This window comes from Pipistrellus kuhlii, unplaced genomic scaffold (genome assembly GCF_014108245.1).
Source record: "Pipistrellus kuhlii isolate mPipKuh1 unplaced genomic scaffold, mPipKuh1.p scaffold_m20_p_13, whole genome shotgun sequence".
In the NCBI taxonomy this organism is placed as follows: Eukaryota; Metazoa; Chordata; class Mammalia; order Chiroptera; family Vespertilionidae; genus Pipistrellus; species Pipistrellus kuhlii.
Window position 1 is genome coordinate 11,889,637 of NW_023425438.1, and position 22,387 is coordinate 11,912,023.

At 38.8% G+C, this 22,387-nt stretch overlaps 1 protein-coding gene and 1 non-coding gene across 2 annotated transcripts in view; both read right to left on the minus strand.

Moving 5' to 3' along the window:
• The window catches only part of WDR43 (WD repeat domain 43), a 36,119-nt gene extending 19,433 nt beyond the window's left edge, over positions 1-16,686 (minus strand). Inside the window, exons 1-5 of the mRNA XM_036434878.2 lie at positions 16,426-16,686; positions 10,678-10,815; positions 8,008-8,129; positions 3,033-3,153; positions 1,488-1,627 (exon numbers count right to left, since the gene is read on the minus strand). Coding sequence (XP_036290771.1) covers positions 1,488-1,627; positions 3,033-3,153; positions 8,008-8,129; positions 10,678-10,815; positions 16,426-16,650 — 746 coding nt within the window. The 5' untranslated portion in view covers positions 16,651-16,686. The remainder of the gene's footprint in view (positions 1-1,487; positions 1,628-3,032; positions 3,154-8,007; positions 8,130-10,677; positions 10,816-16,425) is intronic.
• On the minus strand, positions 1,914-1,997 carry LOC118717851. The gene has a single exon (XR_004987614.1). It is a non-coding gene; the product is annotated as a small nucleolar RNA SNORD53/SNORD92 (small nucleolar RNA).
• Positions 16,687-22,387: the final 5,701 nt, after the last annotated feature.

The window sequence follows — 22,387 nt, forward strand, 5'->3', positions numbered from 1 at the left end:
CACTAACATTTTTCTTCTTTTCCAAATTTGTTTTGGCTATGTCCATTTCCATGTGAATTTTAAAATCACATTGTTAATTTCTACTTGAGTCTGCTGGGATTTTGACTAGGTTTGCACTGAATCTAAAGGTTAATCCAAGAATAACATCATAGCAAAACTGAGAGTCCAGTAGTGTGTGTGCGTGTACAAATGATCCTCATGATTTGAGAATTCACCTACTTGCTAAAATTTATTTGTAAATCTCAAACTCAATATCTGTGGAGCTTTCATGGTCTTTAACAGTTATGCGTACTGGCAGTGAAAAAATGATTTTGCCCACCACTCACGAGGATAAACAAGGCTATGCTCTGCCTTTTATTTCAGTTCAGTATCACTAAATGGTGCTCATTAAATTGATACAAGAAAATTAAGAGAGTTGATTTGACAAATTCTAAGTTTTTCAAACAAGATTCATTCTAACCTGGACATTCATACTAGACATGTTCAAAATTACTGCCATCAGACCACTATTTATAGAAGAAACTGCTATCTTAGCCTAACGATAGAAGACTTATATAAAAGTTTTAAAAATCTTCATTCAGCAAAAACCCTTAAATGTTATTTCCTTATATAAATGAATCTTTCAATGGTAATTATCAGGGAATTTTAGGCTTACTAGTCAGGGCACATGCCCCAGTTGGTGTTTCTCTCTCATTAATGTTTCTATCTATATCTCTCCCATCCTTTCTGGCGAAAAATCAGTAAAAACATTTAAAAAATAAAAAGAAAAGAAAACCAATGTAATCTGACTGAAATATAATTAGAAACCACAGCTTAGCTGATGGTTTGAAGGTAAACAGAGTGGCCTCATGATCCTTTCCGCATACAACTTTAAGGAACACATAATTTAAGGAGCCCCACTTATATCTGAATATTACTTGATATAAATAGTAACTTTCTATGGCCAAGAAAACTCAACTGATTACAAGAATGAAAAACTTCTATATTTTAAATCTCTATTTATTTTGTCCATGAACAGCCAGATGATGCTATAAAATCCAATAAATTTTACATATTTCTTAAATTTGAAAACTTTTTGATGGCACTTTAATACAAAATTAATTTTTACTTTTAAAAGTAGTTTCAAAAACATAGCCAAGTAGTTTAATGTCCTCAGTAAATCATCTACAAATAAACATTATTGTACTAACCCAGAAGTCATCTATTTCAACAAACTAAGATTTTCCTAAAAATTTTTAAAGGTTATTTTTTTAAATTGCCCACTAATAAAAATATTGAGCCCACTACATCTCTAACGAACGGAGGAAGTTTTATTATACAGTGCTCTTAAATTTTTTTTATATAGGTCAGTTTAAGGCAGGCTCAATTCTTCATTATAAGTCAATATAAAGCTAACATTATAATAAAGTCAGTCTCATATTCATCATTTATATTAACCACATAAGCTGTGATAGATTCTTTCAAGGCAAAGCCAAAAGATTACGTACCATACATTAAGTAACCGGTCATGTACTGCTCCAGATAGAAAGTAAAGACCTGAAATCCCATCAAATGGCTGGCTCTCATTAGGAGGTCTGATAGTAGTGAACCTAAGTGATGAAACTGGCGTTGCATGTCCCGTGAAGTGCTAAAAAAATTACATGTTTATCAGAGGATATAAACCAGTAAAAAAGAGTCCATATGTATCATAAGACATATCTGAAACCAGAGCTCCAGACTAAAGTTAACAAATTTAATTCTAAGAACTAAGTTTACTCGTGCTATATTATCACTTCTTTTAAAAAGTCCAACAGAAAATAATAAAAATTAAGATGTTCCTTTTAGCTCCCACGACAGTACTCCACTACCTGTGGTTCTGCCATTTTTGAGTTAAAGATCGACTAAATTCTATCAATTATTAAAGGACTGAAAAGGTGCTCAGACACAGCCAAGGAATTGTAGGTCTTCATTTACTCTCAGTGAGTCGAAACCACAATTTTAAGGCATCATCACAGCACCACAAGTTCAGTAACCCCTGAGAACACTCACATCTAATACTAATCTTCAGTTAAATACTTTAAATGGACCAAAGGCTGAATGCAAGCTAGAAATCAAAATCACTAAATCACTGCATAATAGAGTAAAAGATTTTTAATTGTAATTCCACTCATTTGGTCTATTCCTTTTTCCAATGTATGTGAAGTGGACATGTATAACCTATTTAATATTTAACACCAACAGCCCTAGCCAGTTTGGCTCAGTGGCTAGAGCTTCAGTCAAGGGCATGTACCTTGGTTGTGGGCACATATCCAGAAGGCAGCTGATCAATGTTTCTCTCTCATCGATGTTTCTAACTCTCTAACCCTCTCCCTTCTCTCTCTGTAAAAAATCAATAAAATATATTTTTTAATAATAATAATATTTGCCAAAACCGGTTTGGCTCAGTGGGTAGAGCATTGGCCTGCAGACTGAAGGGTCCCTGGTTCAATTCCGGTCAAGGGCATGTACCTTGGTTGGGGGCACATCCCCAGTGGGGGGGTGCAAGAGGCAGCTGATTGACATTTCTCTCACATCGATGTTTCTAACTCTCTATCCTTCTCTCTCCTCTCTGTAAAATATCAATAAAGTATTTTAAAAATAATAATATTTAACACCAACCAACTAGATTTGGAGGCTAACTTTTGCCTAATAATTCTACTATTTGATATGTTTAAAAATAAAGAATGTGTTTGTTTGTTTTTTAATGATTTTATATAGAGAGAAAAGGAGAGGGAGAGATAGACCCATCAATGATAAAGAGAAAATCGCTGATCGGGTGCCTTCTACACACCCCCTACCCCCTACAGGGGATTGAGCCAGCAACCCAGTATGTGCTCTGACCTCAATTCAAACTTGGGATCTCTTGGTCCATGGGACAACGTTCAATCCACTGAGTCACACCAGCCAGGCAAGAATCTGTATTCTTAAATTAATATACTATGACCCATAACCTCTGATTTCTCCATACTTACTTTAGATTACTATTATGCTTATAACTAATTTGATTCACTCACTCTGTATAGTTCTTTGGTCTCCAAAACCCATAGTTTGATTGTTCGACCAGCTGAAAGCAACATCTTTCCATCTGGGCTGATACACAGGGAACTAACGCTGCTGTTGTCACCTTTCCATTTGCTGTATAGTGAAGAGAAACAAAAATATCTCAATACAGAGGAAACTTTATTTAGAGCAAAAACATAACAAAAGACAAAGTAGACATTAAAAATACCAACTAAGGTTCAATGCCAAATTGCATTCCCTAAAAGCTTGTGTCAGGAAACCTGACATATCACTTGAACATAACCTTGAACATATCACTAAGGTAAAGCCTCCCTAATAAGATTGGTTTTTTAAAGGTATCAGGAAATGGTTAAGAGATGTAAGAATGTAAAATGGGTAGTTGAATACCCTGTGATCCATGAGGTGGATTTTGTTAATGCCAGGAAATTACCATGCTGGCTGGACCTCTGCAAGTCCATCCTACTCCCCGCCCCAACCTCAATGGTTCCTACATGCTCTGGAGAACTGGCTTTTAAAAAAAAAAAAAAAAAAAAATAAATATATATATATATATATATATATATATATATATATATATATATATATATATATAATTATTGATTTCAGAAGGGAAGGGAGAGGGAGAGAGGCATAGAAACACCAATGATGAGAATCATTGATCGGCTGTCCCACACTCCCAACGGCATGCCTTCTATTGGGGATTGAGCCCGCACCTTTGGGCAAGTGCCCTGACAAGGAAGGGAACCATGACCTCCTGGTTCATGTTAATACTCAACCACAGAGCCACGCCAGCTGGGCTGGAGAGCTCACTTTTAATTTGCCTAATAATACAAATGATTCCTCAACCAAAAAGGTTATGTCACCCCAAATCCACATAGATGAGCCCCATCTGATAGGGTAAAATAAGTTATTTGTAGATTACTCCTTTTTAATACTTCAAATAGAATTACTAACAGTCTTTGCAGTTTGCTGCACACAATAATACTGTAATAGGCAGCAGGGAGCTTAACTATTCACTTATAAATCAAGAAATAACAGTAGCAAACTTATGACCAAAAGAGGTTAACTCAAAAGTGAAAGAAAATGTATTGCTCTACCAATCACATTGGAATGTCAAATTACTTATTTGAAAAAAACTTAAAACTCCTACCTCATACTATATGCACATAAGACTTAGTAAAAAATATATAGAACCAACTTTATAATCCTGGGATTAGGACAGATTTTTCCAGAGCAATTATAAACCAGAAATCATAGAGGGAAAAACAATGACCTGATTTATATCTGTACCACTAAATAAGTGATAAAATAAAAGCAAAAGGCTAGAAAAAAATGTCAAATAGATATATTAGCCCCACCAGTGTGGCTCAGTGGTTGAGTTTCAACCTATGAATCAGAAAGTTATGGTTCAACTCCCCATCAGGGCATATGCCCAGGTTGGGGGCTCAATCCCCAGTGCAGGGCATGCAGGAGGCTGCAGATAAATGATTCTCTCTCACCATTTATGTTTCTATCTTTCTCTCCCTTGCCCTTCTTCTCTGAAATTAATAGAAATATACTTTTTTTAAAAAGAAAATGCCAGCACAGAGCTAATATCACCACCACTTCCTCCACCCGTTCTCCATTAAAAGCTTTACAAGCCTAAGTGTAACCCTCCTATATTAGCATTACCTGAGAATCTGTTAGAATTACATATTTCCAAGCCCCAAACTAGACCTACGAAATCAGGTCTGTATGCACAAGTACTGTATATGCACAGTAGAGCTTGAAAAGCACTAGATCAGAAGACTCCACTCTGGGAAATGTGGTTGGTTCCAGAGGAGTGACCCATACTGAAATCTGAAGGCCACCCAATCATTCTACAAACGAAGCCCAACAACTGAGCCACAGAACACACACAGTCCTTCGATTAAGGTTTTTAATGTTTCATTTTCAAAAGCAACAGCCAGCCGAAGACCTGCACTCATTTAAAAATGCCTTTAATGTTAAAGACAGATTGAAATCAAACAAGACACAAGGGACAAAAGAAATAAACTTTAAATCCTATAACTAATTTCTTTAGAGTTAGAATATAATAAGTGCATAAAAGGAGCATGATGCAACAAAAAATTTCAGAAAACAAAAAATAGTTCCTGTAAGTTAAAAAATATGGTAAATTTAAAAATTCAATAAAAGATTTGGAAGATAAAATTGAAAAAATTCACCAGCTAACAGAAGAGAAAGACAAAAGAGAAAAAATAAGAGAGAGAAAAAGAAATATAAATCTTAAAGCAGTCCAGGAGATATAAAATCTAAACAACAGTGAGTTCAAGAGAATGATTGAAAAAAACAATAACAAGAAAACCACAGAGGGGACAAATATAGTATAAGAAAATTGAAGAATACAGATTTCCAGGCTAAATGGTGCCTCAAATTCCAATATAATTTAATGACTAACAACAACAAAAATCTCAGGATATTTTAGAGTACTAAGGATAATTAAAACCAATAAACCAATGCTCAAAATCCTGAGGGAAAATTATTTCCAACTTAAAATTACTTGTCCTCACCCAGCCAGGTGTAGCTCAGCAGTTGAGCTTCGACCCAGGAACCAAGAAGTCACTGGTTTGATTCCCTGTCAGGGCACATGCCCAGGTTGTGGGCTCAATCCCCGGTGGGGGGCGTGCAGAAGGCAGCCTATCAATGATTCTCTCTCATAATTGATGTTTCTCTCTCAACCTCTCCCTTCCTCTCTGAAATTAAAAATATATATATAAAAAAATAAATTTTAAAAATTACTTATCCTAAAACTATGAATCAACTGTGAGGCTAGAATAATGACTCTCATGAGCCAGCAAAATTTCAATAAATTTACCATCCCTGCACCCTTTCTTAGTAAGCTTCACCATAAGGAGCAAAAAGAACCCGGATGGCCACGGCAATCCTGAGAAAGAAGAACAAGTTGGAGGAAATTCAATGCCGGATATCAAGCTATACTACAATGCCACAGTTCTCACAACTGCGTTGTACTGGCATAAGAACACACATATAAACCAATGGAACAGAAGAGAGAATCCAGAAATCAACCCAAACCACTATGCTTAATTAATATTTGACAAAGGAGGCAAGAGCATACAATGGAGTCAAGACGGTCTCTTCAATAAATGGTGCTGGGAAATTTGGTCAGATACATGCAAAAAACAACAACAGCAACAAAAAACTAGATTACCAACTTACACTAAACAAAAAAATAAACTCAAAATGGCTAAAGAACTTAAATGTAAAACAGGAAACCATAAAAATCCTACAAAACTCCAAAGGCAGCAATAGCAGACATGTACCGACACATCTCTAGTGCAATGGAGACTAAGGAGAAAATAAACAAATGAGACTACATCAAAATAAAAAGCTTCTGCACAGCAAAAGAAACCATCAACAAAAAAACAAGCCCATTGCATGGGAGAACATATTCATCAATGATATTTCCGATAAGGGTTTAATCTCCAAAACTTATAGAGAACGAAAGGAAGATAAAAGATCCAATCAAAAAATGGGCAAAGGATCTAAATAAATAGACACTTTTCAAAAGAGGACATACAGAAGGCCCGGAGGTATATGAAAATAAGCTCAAAGTCACTAATCATCTGAGAGATGTAAATCAAAACAACGAGATACCTCATACCTGTCTGAATGGTTATCAACAAATCAACAAACAACAAATTCTGGCAAGGATGCAGAGTACTGGTGCTGCCACTGTGGAAGACAGTATGGAGTTTCCTCAAAAAGTTAAAAATGAAAGTCCCATTTGACCTAGTAATCCAGGACTATATCCAAGAAACCAGAAACAACAATCAGAAAGGATATAAGCACCCCTATGTTCATAGTAGCACAATTTACAATAGCAAAGATTTGGACACAACCTAAGTGCCCATCAGATGAGTGGATTAAAAGACAGGTACATCTACACAATGGAATACTATGACGCTATAAAAAAGAAGGAACTTTTACCATTTGCAACAGCATGGGTGGAACTGGAGAGCATCGTGCTAAGTGAAATAAACCAGTTGGAGAAGACAAATATCACATGATCTCACTCATATGTGGGATATAATGATCAACATAATTTGATGAACAAGAATAGATCCAGAGACAAATGGCACGGGAGAGGGGTTAGAGAGCAACCCAAGGACTTGTATGCATGCATATCAGCATAACCAATGGACACAGACACTGGGGCAGTGGGGGCTTGCCCGAGGTGGGAATGGCAGGGAGTCAATGGGGGGAAGGGGGAACACATATGTAAAACTTTAGACAATTAAAAAAAAGAAAAAAATAAATAAACTTGGTTTTATGAAAAAGAAAAAAGAGCAAACCAACAATGAAACATGGAATTTAGGAAATAGAGGCTACTTTTCAAGATGATGGAAAAAGGAAATCTCAGGACAACTGTTCAGCAGACCCTCCAAGGCAGAAGTCTTCAAAAAAATAAATGTAGTTGGAGGAAAGCCTCCAATAAATAATAAAACTAATGTCTAAAAATAACTGAGAATTATACTACTACAGAAGTGAGAATGAAATGACAAGTATATACAAACCTAAGCAAATGCACAGTTAATTCCCTCAAACCAGCTTGTTCCAATATATTCTAGACACCAGTGACAGATTACTTTTTTCCAGAGCATTGTTTTGATTACTTTATTACACACCAGTAGGGGGGGTGCAGGAGGCAGTGATCAATGATTCTTTCATGGATGTTTTTCTCTCTCCCTACCTCTCTGAAATCAATAAAAATATATATTTTTAAGTTCCTTGAGAAGAGTCTATAGTCCTGTTAGTGTCAACATTCCCCACTATGCCCAATATCAAATTTTACTTATAGCAAGAATACAATCTTGGGGGGGAAATTTTAAAAATCAGTCTTCATTTGTCAAATTCTAATGTATCTCCAAGTCAATCCTCCAATACTACAGAACCATCAATGTTACTCACCACTTTACTTTGCACGTCTGTGTATTCCATTCCACAATATGTTTATCATCTGAACAACTATACAAACAGCCATTGTCTTGATGCCACTGTATGCAATTGACTTTGTTGTCATGTCCACCACTCTGTAAAATAAAAAAAAAAAAAAAAAAAAAAAGAGAGATTAAAGGAAAAATAATCTCATATGCATCCTGGAATCATCACTAAACAGTTAACTAAAACATTAGGCTTGGGTCAAACTAAAAACACCTACATCTATCCGTTTCTAACATAAAAAATGAGATAAATCACCCATAATGTCATCAAATGTTAACCTTCCCTTCTCTGCTGGAAAAACATACTTCTACATGCTAAGTTAAAGGATCCTAATCCTAACTGCCACTGCTTTTAACAGGTATGCCAACATAAAGCATGGTACATTCTTCATATAGTGGCAAAAAAAAAAAATTGTGACGCTAGAGTGAATAGCCCAATCCTAAGAGTTTAAAGTCAACATTTTAGGTAAAAATCATGGCCAGTCAAAATTATCATTGAAAATCCTTTTTAAAAGGTGCCAAAACTGTCTCAATAAAGAAATCACTGTTCTTTTCAGGCAAACACTAAATGTTCCCTTGGGTCTTAGGTATCATATTAATGATACTTTAAACATTCTAAACATGGCAAGATGCTCGCTTACTCAGAGGCACAAGATTAAAAGAAATTTTCACCACTTATCAAATGTTTTCTGGTTAGTGTTATTGCTATTTTAATGTGAATATTCAATGGAGGCAATAATGCCATTGCTGATGTAAGTACAAATCAGGAAAATTCTTCCAGCAAGTATTTTTATATTATGTAAAAACGCCTTAATATTCAAAACCTTTGACTCATTAATTGCAGGTTAGTAATTCCGGGAATTCATGTAAGAAAAAAAAAAATTAGAATCCCAAATAAATATCAGAAACCATGTAAATGGTAATAGCAAGGGACTATCCAATTTAATGTATTTTAGGCAGTCATTAAAAATGTTTATAAATAATTCTTGACAAATATGAAAATTGTTTATGTTGTAATGAAATGGAAAATATCATGTTTCCCCGAAAATAAGACCTAGTGCATGGAACAATAAGACATCCCCTGAAAATAAAATCTAGCGCATCTTTGGGAGCAAAAATTAATATAATACTGTCTTATTTTCGGGGAAACAGGGTATCAGAATACGCTGAGCCAAAACCGGTTTGGCTCAATGGATAGAGCGTCGGCTTGGGAACTGAAAGGTCCCGGGTTTGATTCCGGTCAAGGGCATGTACCTTGGTTGCGGGCATATCCTCAGTAGGGGATGTGCAAGAGGCAGCTGATCGAGGACTCTCTCTCATTGATGTTTCTAGCTCTATCTCTCTCCCTTCCTCTCTGTACAAAGTCAATAAAATATATTTAAAAAAAAAAAAAAAAAAAAAAAGAATACGCGGAAACCGGTTTGGCTCAGTGGATAGAGCGTCGGCCTGCGGACTGAAGGGTCCCAGGTTCGATTCCAGTCAAGGACATGTACATTGATTGCGGGCACATCCCCAGTGGTGGGGTGTGCAGGAGGCGGATGATCTATGATTCTCTCTCATCGATGTTTCTAACTCTCTATCCCTCTCTTCCTCTTTGTAAAAAATCAATAAAATATTTTTTTTAAAGAAAATATCAGGATACAAAATACCCAAATGTATTTTTTTAAACATCTGCATAAGGCCAAGAAATATATAAACTATCAAACAGGATCTTAAACTAAAAACAGATTTAGGTATAAAATTTTTCACTTTTCAACATTATGTAGTTCAAAAGTAGGTAAGATGTAACTTAAAAAAGAAAACATTTATTCATATCTACAGAAAGCATTCCTATCTAGTGAACACCAAAACATACTGCAATAAATCTTGTCTGAAACAAAATATGTCAGAAGTTACTATCTTGCAGAGATAAACCCTCATTTCTCTGCTCTGCAATGCCAGGGCTGACTTCTACAAACCATGTTTCTGCTTTGCCAGCTGGATGGCCAGGAGGCTCCACCAATAAGGGGCGCTACAGGAGACAAGTCTGGAGGGACAAGAGACTTATTCCTTCCTATCTCCCAGTTTGCATCATCCCACTGCTTCTTCAACCCAGCAGTGGCAATCTTTCTAGCAGTGGCTGAATGCAATTTTTCCAGCACTTGGAGAACAGTTTCATCAACTCCCTTCAGACACTAGCAGTCAGCTGGAGCTCTCCCCTCTGGAGCCCCCTCCTCAGAGTTCTGGAGCCCAAGTCCATGGGGCCAACTCCTGGTCAAGAGACAGCACTACATGAAGAGCCACACAGCTCAAGGGTCTGAGTTTCCGCAATAATTCCAACCATCTCCTTCGTTCTCTGACCGAGAGATGGTGGACTTCCTCCTGCAGTTTTCTATGATACTTTGAATTCTTTTCACCCTTTCTTATTTTCAATCTAGACAATATTTTTTCATATCCTGATCTATAATAAGAACAATGTTGCCTACCATAGCTATGATCAAATATTATGTTCAGAATTTTAAATGTGCAAGGGGCAGAAAAATGCACCCATAGTGCACCTGTAACTCCTACTGCATATCCTAAACAGTTTTTATTTAACAAATCTCTAATATATCAGTTTCCCTGCCATAGCTTTTATAGCACATACACACATACTTACTACTAATTTACTGTGTAATTCTCCTTTTACTGTACTGTATAATAAAATACTACCAACTGCTGTACCAAGAGCCAACAAGTCAATCTGGTTACTTGTTTCTATAGGTTCTGATTTCCTTTTTTTCCTCTGGGGACTTTCCTAAAAATAAAAGAAAAAAAAATGTTTAGTTTGTATTTAGAACACTGAAACATCATTAATGCATAAATGTAAATGCCCAATAACCCACAAAGGAAATGTAATTGCTACTAAGTGACATTACTTTAAAAAAAAAAAAAAGTGGAGGTAGGATTCTCACTTTCTCACTACTTAGAGGAAAAAAAAAAATCAATCCAACAGAAGAGCTCATAATTCTCGCCCCCCATCTCCTACTTCCCTGGAAGGAAGGTGTCAAATACAATAGAACAACCTGGTATGCTCTTGATATTCTGTTAACAGGTCCAATGTTCCAATCCCAAGCAAAGAGATGACAGACCCATACCTATTAGTAAGCAGCCCACCATCCCCCCTTCCACTTCATCTTTCCTTTCACATTCTAGCTTTGTTTTTAGGAAAACAGGCACAAATGTCTTAATATTTATAAAATGCAATTACTTTAATTTGAGTGAAAAAAATTGCTGTAACTAAACAGCAGCACACAGCTAGTCTAAAAGTTGTCTTGATTCCAATGACAGAAGAGGCATAAGGCACAAGTTTAAATCTAGTCTCAAAGGCGATAAGACTTGGATTTATTTCAAAAATGATAGTAACAGCCGTTTGTCCATCAAAAGATAATCAATGATCCCAACTTCAGAGTACTATGTCAGTTTATAATGCTGAAAAATTGTAATTTTCAAAATTATCTTCCATATTTGTAATGTTTTAAAATTAAAACTTCCCAGCCTATATTTTAGCATAAAAAAGCTGAGAAATCCATTCTTTTAGTGTAAAACGAACCAATACCCAAAGAGACCTTTTCCCTGTAGAGCTCGATCTTTGCTCTACAGCACAAAACAGCAGTACAGGATACATAAAAATCTACTCAACCCAATACCCACCAATGAAAACTATGTTACCAGTGCATCAAGAATATCAAGGAATAGATTTATAAAGCATTTTCCATGTTTTTCTTTATGTTATTTTATAGAGATGGTACATTTGAAGAATTTGATCCACTGACAAACTAATCAACAATAAAAAAAGATTTAACTAAAAATAGGTTAACGTTCTACACACAGAAAAAATAACACATTTTGCAAGTTCTGAAAAATGTATCCACATTCATAGACCCAAAAGAGATGTTACAATTAAAAGCCAAAAAATAAATCAATCTGATAATCTCAAGAGTAACATTTAATTTGCTTGAAACCTTGAAACTTTAGCACAAGGTTTGTCCTAGATCCCAGCTTCAGTTAAATGAATTTCTAAAGCCACATCTGAATGACCCCAGAAAGCAAATGTGGTTTCTGCATATGGTTATGAACACAAACCCCTATTTCAGGTAAGGATAATCGGGGAAAGTATACCCATGTATTACTACCGCATCAGGAAACTCTAAAAGATTCCAGAAATTATTTTTTCTGCTTTGGTTTTCCCAAATCAAATTAGAATTATCTACACTGAGGTTTCTAACCTGTACAATAGTTTGTTTTTCTGTGGATTTGCATTTAAAAGCACAGAAATTTTAGAGATTAAACATTAGCTTATTCAAAGCCCTAGTTTTCGTATCAGCAAACAAGTGGTAGTATTATCCAATTTTGAGGATCTAAACATAATCTAATTAATCTCAAAGAATTACTGACTCATGTAGTATGTTTTCTCAGTTTTAGAAGATCTTTTTAAAAATAACTTCCCATTCAGCAGGATGAACATGTCCAAACATGTAACACATCAACCAGTTAAGAAGTTTCAATAACCAAGATGCATTTTAGTGAACTCTAATATTTAAAGTATAATACTACCTCATTACTAAATATTTCTGAAACCAAAAGTTTGGTGTACCTGATGATAACAGGTTATGACAGGCCTTTGTTGGCATTTTCTATCTGAACATGTTATTCTTGTGATCAAAAACGTCAACGGCAACCCTGAGAAGAGTAAAACATCTAACTGGCATTCAAAAGCATCCCCAATTTGCCTCCAACAAACCTTTCCGGCTTATTTTCAATTCCATCCTTACATTAACTCCCTGATCACAAATAAACTTTCCCATTTTGCCTTTGCACTTGGAGGGGCCTTTTCCTAATCATCTCAGTGATCATTTGGTTTAAAAAAATATCTATCCATGCTTCGAGGTCCACCTCAAATAACGTTTCTCCACAAAAACGTCTTCTTTTTCTTAAGGCACAAGTGATACTACTCTGCTTTGCACTTCAGATGTGGTGTAGCTGAACTGTCTTTATTCTAGTCACACTGTTTGTTTCCTCTAACCTTTATACATTTACATGTACAATTTATGTCACTTGCACATAAATTGTACATGTAAATGTATAAAGTAATGGAAAGGTAGGCTAAAACTCTAGTTCCTATGTGTGTATGTGATTGGAAATCCTGAGTTCCTGAAGGTACCAGGAGTGAGGACCAAAAGGATATGATTTTTTTTTAAGGCTAGAATCTTTCTCAAATATGAAGGTGAAAGTGAGCTAAGCAATCAATACCAACACTGGTCTGAAGACAGATGATCAGAATTTGATCCAGAAGACAATAAGACTGAGAGACTGAATGGCACAGGTGCATAATTTATAAAAGCAAGACACAGTACAGATGTAGTGAAAACAGAGAAAAAGGCATATAGAGGTAAAGAGAAGTCTGAATTTGATCAGTTAAGCAAACTAAATCCCAGAAGAAAAGTGTTTACATGGAGAGCCGGTGCATACTCATAAGAATGTGTATATATAAGTGAAAGAAGTTTCACCAAAAAATGTATCCTTTATCATGCAAAATACTCTACTATTGTCTTATGCAATGACAACCCCCTAATCTATTTCACAATCCACTAACAATCCACTAATGCATTTTTGAAAAATACTGACCTCTAGACACTGAAAATTATGCCAAAGTTTCAAGTTTCATACTGCAATTAGTCTTCTATGCCATTTCTTGGCCTTAGTCACTTACTCTGGCAAGTTTCATGGATAACAATGAGCAAAATGTGTGCATTTTATATAATTACATATAGTATTTATATAAAAAACAATTACTACTACATTCTAATACAAAGGAAAGTCTATTTCTGCCAGTGGGATCTTATCTGCAAAGTTTGCCTTCTTTTGACATTTAAATACTGGAGACACCTTAAGACAGAGCATTGTACACCAACACAACTGGATGGTGCTACATCTATAAGAGAAAGGAGTGGGGATGCTCAGCTCAGATTTTCCCCAGAAGCATCCTTTATATTAATAGGTTTGCCCTGTCCAATGTCTGAAATGTCATGTGCTTCTTTCAGCAAGTCCTAAGCAGTGACAGCAAAACTGCATAAATACATTTACTGTGGTAGCCAATAGTAAACAAGGTCTACTTTTCCATGCTCTATGGCAGATAAAGCAGAAAAGGAGAAAAAGTTTGAAAGATTTAAGGGGGGAATGAAGAGCAAGTCAGTTCCTAGATGGCTTAACCACTTACTGTGTGACTTTGGCATATAACATAACATCTCAGTCTTAGTTTGCACACCTAAACCCAAGGAGCTCAAACAATGGCATCCATCCATAGTCCATCAATGTCTCCCTGTATAATACTTTTCTTGTCATCATTCAAGGTCCTCTTCGCCCAGAAATGCTCAGCTATATAATATGTACAAAAACCCTTTAAAAACTACTGTGGCCTAAATGCAAAGTATTATAATCACTCTGTGACTGAGAACAAGAAGTAGCAGCCTAATTTCCTACACATTTATAAACTGCTTTAACTCCTGTTACCTAAGAAAAACGACATCACCCATTTTCCCTCTATGGATAACATCACCAAACTTTGTCCTTGGGTGATGAATTGCCAATCACTGAAACATAGAGGGTATTCTTACAAGCTGATTTTCAATGAGGAGTGGAGCAGCAAACCATAGATGAGTCCACATGGATCACTCATTGACTCTTTCAATAACAACTAACATTGAGCACACACTACATGCCAGACCATGCTACACCAGTCATAGTATCTCAACTCCAGGGGCCACAACTACTTTATTGGTCATTAAGAATTTGGTGAAGTCATTTAAAACTTCTTAGTTCTGATTCTTAGTTTAAAAAAAATGTAATAACTTCAGGGCATTTTATAGAGTTGTGTGCTAAAATGAAAGAATACAGGCAAAAGGATATGAAACCTATAAAAAAAACTTTTTAATGTAACCCCTCACACTTTTCAATGAGGCCCCCAAAATTAAAGTGACTTGCTTAATGTGACAAAACCAAGTTTGAGTTGAGTCCCGGTTATGAAACTAAATCCAAATACTTTTCTATTGTATTAGAGTGCTATATTTAATTCAAAACTTTTACTTTTAACAGTAAATTTAAGCCTAGATAAATGTTTTATTTCTGAAGCATTCAATGTAATTTTAAGTCTACAGAAAACCAGAACGGGGGAAAAATTTTTTTACCAGCCTAATATTAACTATTCGTTGCATATGATAGAGAACTGAGCTCAATTTTTTGCTTTCTGCAAGTTGCTTAATTTTCCAGAGCCCGTTTCTTCCCAAACAAGTCAAAAAGTTAGTCTTTACCTTGCAGAACTAGCCATACAAATATAACGCGAGTAACAAAACTTGTAGCACTTACACCAAGAACTATTCTAAATGCTTTACACACTAAATGTGTTAATCTTCACAAACACTTTGTGAGGTGGGTACTATTATCTCCATTTTACAAATAGGGAACTGGAGGCAAAATTACTACTAGGAAGCTAAGCCTGGATTGAAAGATCGCTTAATCGCAGTTCCCACGTGCGTGTGAGTTAGAGCAGATGCGGCTGTGACTCACCAGGGCATGGCATCTTACCTGAGATGAATCCTAACAGAGAAAAGCCTTCCCAAAGTCGGCCGTGTCCCATCTAAGACAAACTTCACCTGGACTCATATTTAAGTTAAACCACTTCACTTTACCTACATATCCTAATACAGACTTCAGACTTGGGGGGAAAGGATGCATTCAAAGGGAAGTCGAGCCTCTGTTAAAAGCAAGAAGCTGCAAACGGCTGAGGATGGAAAGGAGCCTGCGAGAATCCAGAGGCCGAGTCCCACGCCTTGGACGTGGAAGACAAACACGTGGTGAGCCGGCACCCAAGGGTGGGGTGGGGTGCACGGAAGCAAGGAAACCGACTTGTTGATTCCAGCCGCCCAGGGCAAATCCGATGAGAGGGTAAAGGGTGAGTTCGATCAGTGGTGTAGCCCCGAAGTGGGGCTCTGTCAAAAGCCTGGGCTCGGAAGATCGCATTCTGTTCAGCGAGGCCGGGCAGCCGGAGGGGCCGGGGCCTCGGCGAACATGGCGGCCCTGGAGACAGCGGGGAGAGGGCGAAAACCGCATGGAGCCCGCCGACAGGGCTCTGGTCCACTGCCCATCGGATCAGGCCGGGCACTCAGTTCGCTGCCCTCTGGACAGCCCGCCGGGGACTGGCGCCGCCGGGGCCCACTCCGCGCCGCTGCCGCCACACTCCCCGCCTCCACGCCCCGGGCTCCCGAGGGCCCCGCGAGACGCGGGGCTGCGGACCGTGGGGCTGGGGGGTGGGGAGGAGTTGAGCCGAGCCCAGGCGGACGCCCAACCCCCGCCGTCCCGCTCGCTTTACCTTGGCCTGCAACCGCGTTGGCGCCCATGCCAGGCAGGTGCAGGTACCGCTGAGGTGCGCGGAAGGCACGTACTCTTGGTGTAGCCGGTTGTTGGCTGTCTCCCACACTCGCAGGTGACCATCTGCGGACGCCAAAGCGAAGAAGGCCTGACTGTGCGGGGAGAAGGCGCAGGGGACCCCCGCGGAAGACAGGGAGTCGGCGACTCGGCCGCCACCCGCCGCCATTGCTGCTCGGCTCCGCGGCAGCCACGTGTTCGCTGGCGCGCATGCGCACCGGGACGGGGCGGGGCCTGAGGAAGGAAGTGGGGGGGGGGCTCTGGGCGTGGCTCTGGGCGACGCTGGAGAACGTGCGGCGGGCCCGACCTGCGGACGGTGGCCCGCTGGGCCCAAAACTAACTTGTACCAAGTACCGTGAATGCGTGGAGTAACTGGACGGGTGCGTTGCAGGGCAGGGCCCGTTCCTTTAAAACAAGAGAGAGGTTTGAATTGTTTACTTTGTTTTTGAAACTTTATTTTTCATCCACTTTATTTTCATTCCACTTAAGAGTTTGTGGAAGAACAACTTAAGACCACGTAGTGGGTGTCCCTACCCATCCAGTGGCCTGAGCTGTGGGGGCTGCAGACCAGTCTTCTGTGGCAGGCACAGTGCTGAGTCTTCAATAGGAAACTGCTGAATAGGCAGAGAGGGCACCTGCTTGTCATCAGACCCATCCTTGGCCTCAGGCTGAGCGGCAGGGAACACCCTAAAATTCTCTCTCTTCGGTTTCAATCTCTTCATGCTCTCCGGAGTAGAGATCAGGCTTAACCTCCCATGGATGTTCACGGGAGATGGGGCCACAGAACTTCCCAGCCAGCATCCACCACATTAGACCCACTGAGTGAGCTACTTGTTGTTGAGTGAGCTCCTTGTTGTTGCAAGGGCTGGCAAAGTCCACATAGCCCAGAGGAGAGTCTGCGTTACACAGAGCAGTGGTAGGCAGGTTATAATATACTACTAAGACGTGTCTAGGAGAAGTTGGTCGTCAGCGCTAGGATCAGTAATCACCAGAGTCTGGGCTCCCTTATGACTACCTGGATCTGGTTAGTGAAGATTCCAGGAGTAAAGCAGCTGGCAGTCAGAGTGGCTCCAGTGGCAAACTTCAGCTTGCTGGCCAGTATTCCTGGAAGGTATGACACTGGCATCAGCAGGGTTTTCAATGGCAACAGTGGCTTGAACTGCCAGCAGAAGCCTCTCCCAGGTTCTCTTCAGATTGATGGCGTAGATGCCATCACTTTTCCTTTTGCAGATGCATTGTTCCATTTTGGAAGTCAGGGTTGGTGCCACCTAAGTGGGCAACAATCGGTTGCCTCCTTTACGTGCCCCAAACGGGGAGTGAACCCATAACTGAGGTATGTGCCCTGACTTGGAATCGAACCCAAAACTAATTTTGGTATACAGGGATGATGCTTCAATCAACTGAGCCACCCACACAGGACAAAGCTGTTTTTGTGTACAGTTATAAGTATTTCTTTTAAACATGATTAAACAAATGTTTAAAAGAAATACTTATAACTGTACGATTGTAACAATCATTTCCATTTTTGCCTATCCATTTTCAATCTATAATCATGTATACACATAATAATAATGTATCAAATCATAACAGTGTAAAAGTAAGTGCCATTAGTTTAATTGGGAAAACAAGTTTGGGTGTTCTATTTTGGACAGTTTAGTACAATACGCATACTAGAAATCTAAATAGAGTTGTTCAGTAGGAAATTGGATATGTGAGATGACTGCTAAAAGAGACAGATTTTGGATGCATTAGAAGACAGATGCTATTTGAAACTGTGGGGCTGGTCAAATTATATTGAGTGGTGTCTAAAAAAATGGAAATTACAGGACTTGACCACTGATCAGAGGTTATAAATGTTCATATGTCTGTGCCAGAGAGAGCTTCATAGAGAGAAAAGTCACAGATGACTTGGAACATTTTAGCCTAGAAATAATAGAAAATCGTGTGATTTTAACTGATACAGGGAATAGAAGAGGACCAGGCTTCCAGGGAACTGGAAGAACAAAAAGGAGAAAGGAGGAAATAGTTCAGTTTGGGTCATGCTGAGTCTGAGGCACTAATAGATCAACCAGAGATGGTGTCTAACAGACAGTTTAAATTATGAATTTTATTTTTTTAAAGATACAAGGGCCTGTCTATAGTTTATAGTTTTCCATTTTCTCCTCAATGGTGAATACTGCTTCAGTTACTTTCCCCCTCAATAGACTCCCTCCCCCCACCTGCCCTATTTTTTAAAACTATTTTTTTATTGATCTCAGAGAGAAAAGGAGAGGAGAAAGAGATAAAAACAATAACGATTAGAGAAAATCACTGATAGGCTGCCTCCTGCACGCCCCACACTGGAGATCAAGCCTACAACCCAGGCATGTGCCTTGACTGGGAATCCAACCGTGACCTCCTGGTTCATAGGTCGACACTCAGTCACCCAAGTTACTCAGGACAGGCAATTAACAGACTATTGAGTAGATCTTGGAATTCAACCACTATTTACCTTAGATTGCAAATGTCTTATTTACAAGTTTTAGGGATACACTCATTTATTAAGTGAGGATTGCCTAAATTAGCAAGCATGCACCTGTGAGAGAAAATGCTAATTGCTTCCAAATCCACATTTTCTCCTCTTCAATAGTAATAGAATTTCAGATTTTTTTAGTTAGGCCTATGGTCAGTTCTAATAAAAACTAAATTTCAGGGGGAGGATGGGAGCAGTCAGGAAAAGGTTAACGGAGGGGGCAGGGAAGGAGGACCTACATAATACTTTTAACAATAAAGATTTTTTTAAAAACTAAATTTCTCAGCTTCCTTTGCAGCTAGATCTGTCCATGTAATTAAGTCCTAGTCAATGAAATGTAAGCAGAAGTGAAAAGTGCATTTTTAGGGAAGTATTTTAAGGAAAGAGGGCATGACCTTCCCTCTTCCTCCTTCTCACTGACTGAAATTGGGATATAACGGCTGGAACTTGAGCAGCCATACCAAACTCTAACATAATTTTTGGAATGGAGAGTACACCCAGGAATACCTGACACTTCCGAATGCCCTCTTAGCCTGAAATTTCCTACTTACAGACACATTGTATCTTTACTAACATGTAACCTTACCAACTTGTTTAAAATATTCAGAACACAAACAAGAGTCATTTAATTGAGGATTTCTTAGAGTATTAAAAGTTCACAATAGTAGCACTTGTACATGGTCTTGCAAAGTTTTTACTCTATGCTCATTTATAATCTACAATACAAAAAGTCATTGAGAAAAATATAGTTTTACAAAAACTAAATAACAAGCAATTCATAAAAGAAAGTAGAACAGTATTTGTCCTAGGTGTTCAGGGGAGTCTTCTGGAGGTAAGATACGGTATGCACGACTTATGCAAAGTAAATAAGTTAATGAACAATTCATAAGTAGATGTATAGATGTGCCCAAGGTTTTAAGTTTCTAAAGGGTTTTAAGTTTAGAGGAGTTTATTTATGTGCATTCATAAACAAAGACAGAGACCTTAAACATAAAGGTTAAATGCTTCACAAATAATATTCAGAGAAATTGTGGTTGAGTTCTACACTAGAATTTACAGGGTGAGTTGGCAGCACTTAAGAGTTGGAAAGCAGAAAGGAAGGGTGCAGTGTTACAGTTCTCATAGGGCAAGATTAGACATAGAACTAGTGAACTAGTTTGGAGATTTAAAAATGTCAGCAAGCCTGGCTGTTATGGCTCAATAGTTGAACATTGACCTATAAACCAGGATGTCACTGTTTGATTCCTAGTCAGGGCATATGCTCAGGTTGCAGCTTGATCCCCAATAGGAGGCAGTTGATCAATGATTCTCATCATTGATGTTTCTATCTCTCCCTCTCCCTTCCTCTCTGAAATATATGTCAAAACTAAAAGTGAAACATGCACTTTGGAACAGTTTTTTTCATTTTTAGGATCAAGAGAGAGAAATCCTGATGATAAGTTTACCATGGCTGATGTTTTAGAAAGCACAAATTAGAAAAGTAAAAGTCTCCAAAAGTAATAAGATCTATTTTATAAAATTTAAACTGAATTCACAGCCCTTTGAATATATTTTATTTTAACTCTGAATTCAATTGCACTGTTGACTGGCCTTTGAGAATGAGTATTAGAGTATCAAGAGCATGGATTGCTGAACCAGACTGACATAAATAGGAAACCCTGTCATGCTACTTGTCAGTTATGGGATGTATTCCAACTCACTGAATCTCCTTGGGTCAGTTTTCTTATACATAAAATGGGAAAAGTTACTTCTAGCACATGGTTATTGTAAACATAAATGAAATAAATATCTAATGTGCCTAATATTTCCAGACCCTCGGTAAATTTGTGCCTATTGAGTTAATATTAAGTAAGTTAGTGATATTTAACATTAAATGAATCTTTGGAATCCAAAGAGAAATCTTTTCCTCGTTTTGTTTTGACGAGTAAATTTATTTGTAATTAAATTCTTGAAGGGTTCCAAAACCTAGGAATACGTTTTTAAAGAGATCCAATTAAAGAGAATCAGAAAATACAGTTAATGCTCTTTTGAGGGTGGTGGGGAGGGTGAGGGAAGTGCTTAGACAACTAAAATTTCTTCCAGTTCTAGAGCAGTTTCCCAACCTTCTCTCATGATGAGAATCACCTGGTGGAGTTGTTAAAACACAGATTCCTGAATCCCAACTAAGAAGTGCTAAACTAGAATTTTTGGGAACATATAGGTAAAATTGTATACTTAACTAGTGCTCTAAGACAGATTTTATATACAGAGCACTAAGTTAGGTATGCAATTTTACCTATATGTTCTCAAAAATTCTAGTTTAGCACTTCTTAGTTGGGATTCAGGAATCTGTGTTTTAACAACTCCACCTAGTTAAGTATACAATTTTACCTATATGTCCCCAAAAATTCTAGTTTAGCACTTCTTAGTTGGGATTCAGGAATCTGTGTTTTAACAACTCCACCAGGTGATTCTCATCATGAGAGAAGGTTGGGAAACAGCTCTAGAGGCTAGAGGTCTTGAGACCTCTCTCCTTGGCCAGTAGATGGCGGTCTTACGCCCGTGTCCCAATGTCTTCTTAAAAGGATAACCGTCAGACTGTATTACGCCCATTCCAAGGACCTCATTTTAACTTAGGTAACTTTTTAAAATCCCTATCTCCAAATACTGTCCTATTGTGAGATACAGAGGCATCGATTTCAACACATGAATTCTGGAGGGATGAATTAAGCCTTTAAACACCCCGCTACCCTGACACCTGTTTCAGCAGTGGCCTTTTACCCTTTGGGGGAAGGGTAAAATACAAAGTTAACTAAACGTCGTATCTTAATTATCAAAAACAACCTGTTTATTTATTTTTTTTAACTGTTTCAATAAATAGATAAGCACAGAGTGAATCCTGCCACTACCATCTCTGGCCTGGGGCGAGCGCGCAGGCGGAAGGAACTCGGCAGGGCGGTCAGCGGGGAAGGAGCGCGGGTCGGCGGGTGGCCCTTCCAACCGCCGTCTGTCAAACGCCACTCGGGGCGTTTTGCTTGTCCACCTGGGGGTGACCTGGAGACGTCCGTGTTCCCCACCACGACAGAGCGGGCCCTGGGATGGAGTTTAGGCAGCGCTTCCACAGGCCTTGTGGCTCCTCACCCTGCTGTCCCCAGGCGAGGCCGCGGGAGACTTGCCAGCGGTCAGCGGTTCAGAAGAAAATGAGCCCCGGGGACTCGGGACACGCTCCAGGGGCGGTTACGGAGCGAGGGCTTGGCGGCCCCGCGCCCCCGGCTCGGCCTCCAGCCGCTCCGGTCACAGGCGCAGGCGCCGAGCTCTCCCCGCGGAGACGCTCCCGCGCTCCTCCGCTACGGCGCCTGCGCGGCCTCGCGAGGCCCTACGTCACTTCCCCGCGACGGCGCCGGCGCGACACAGC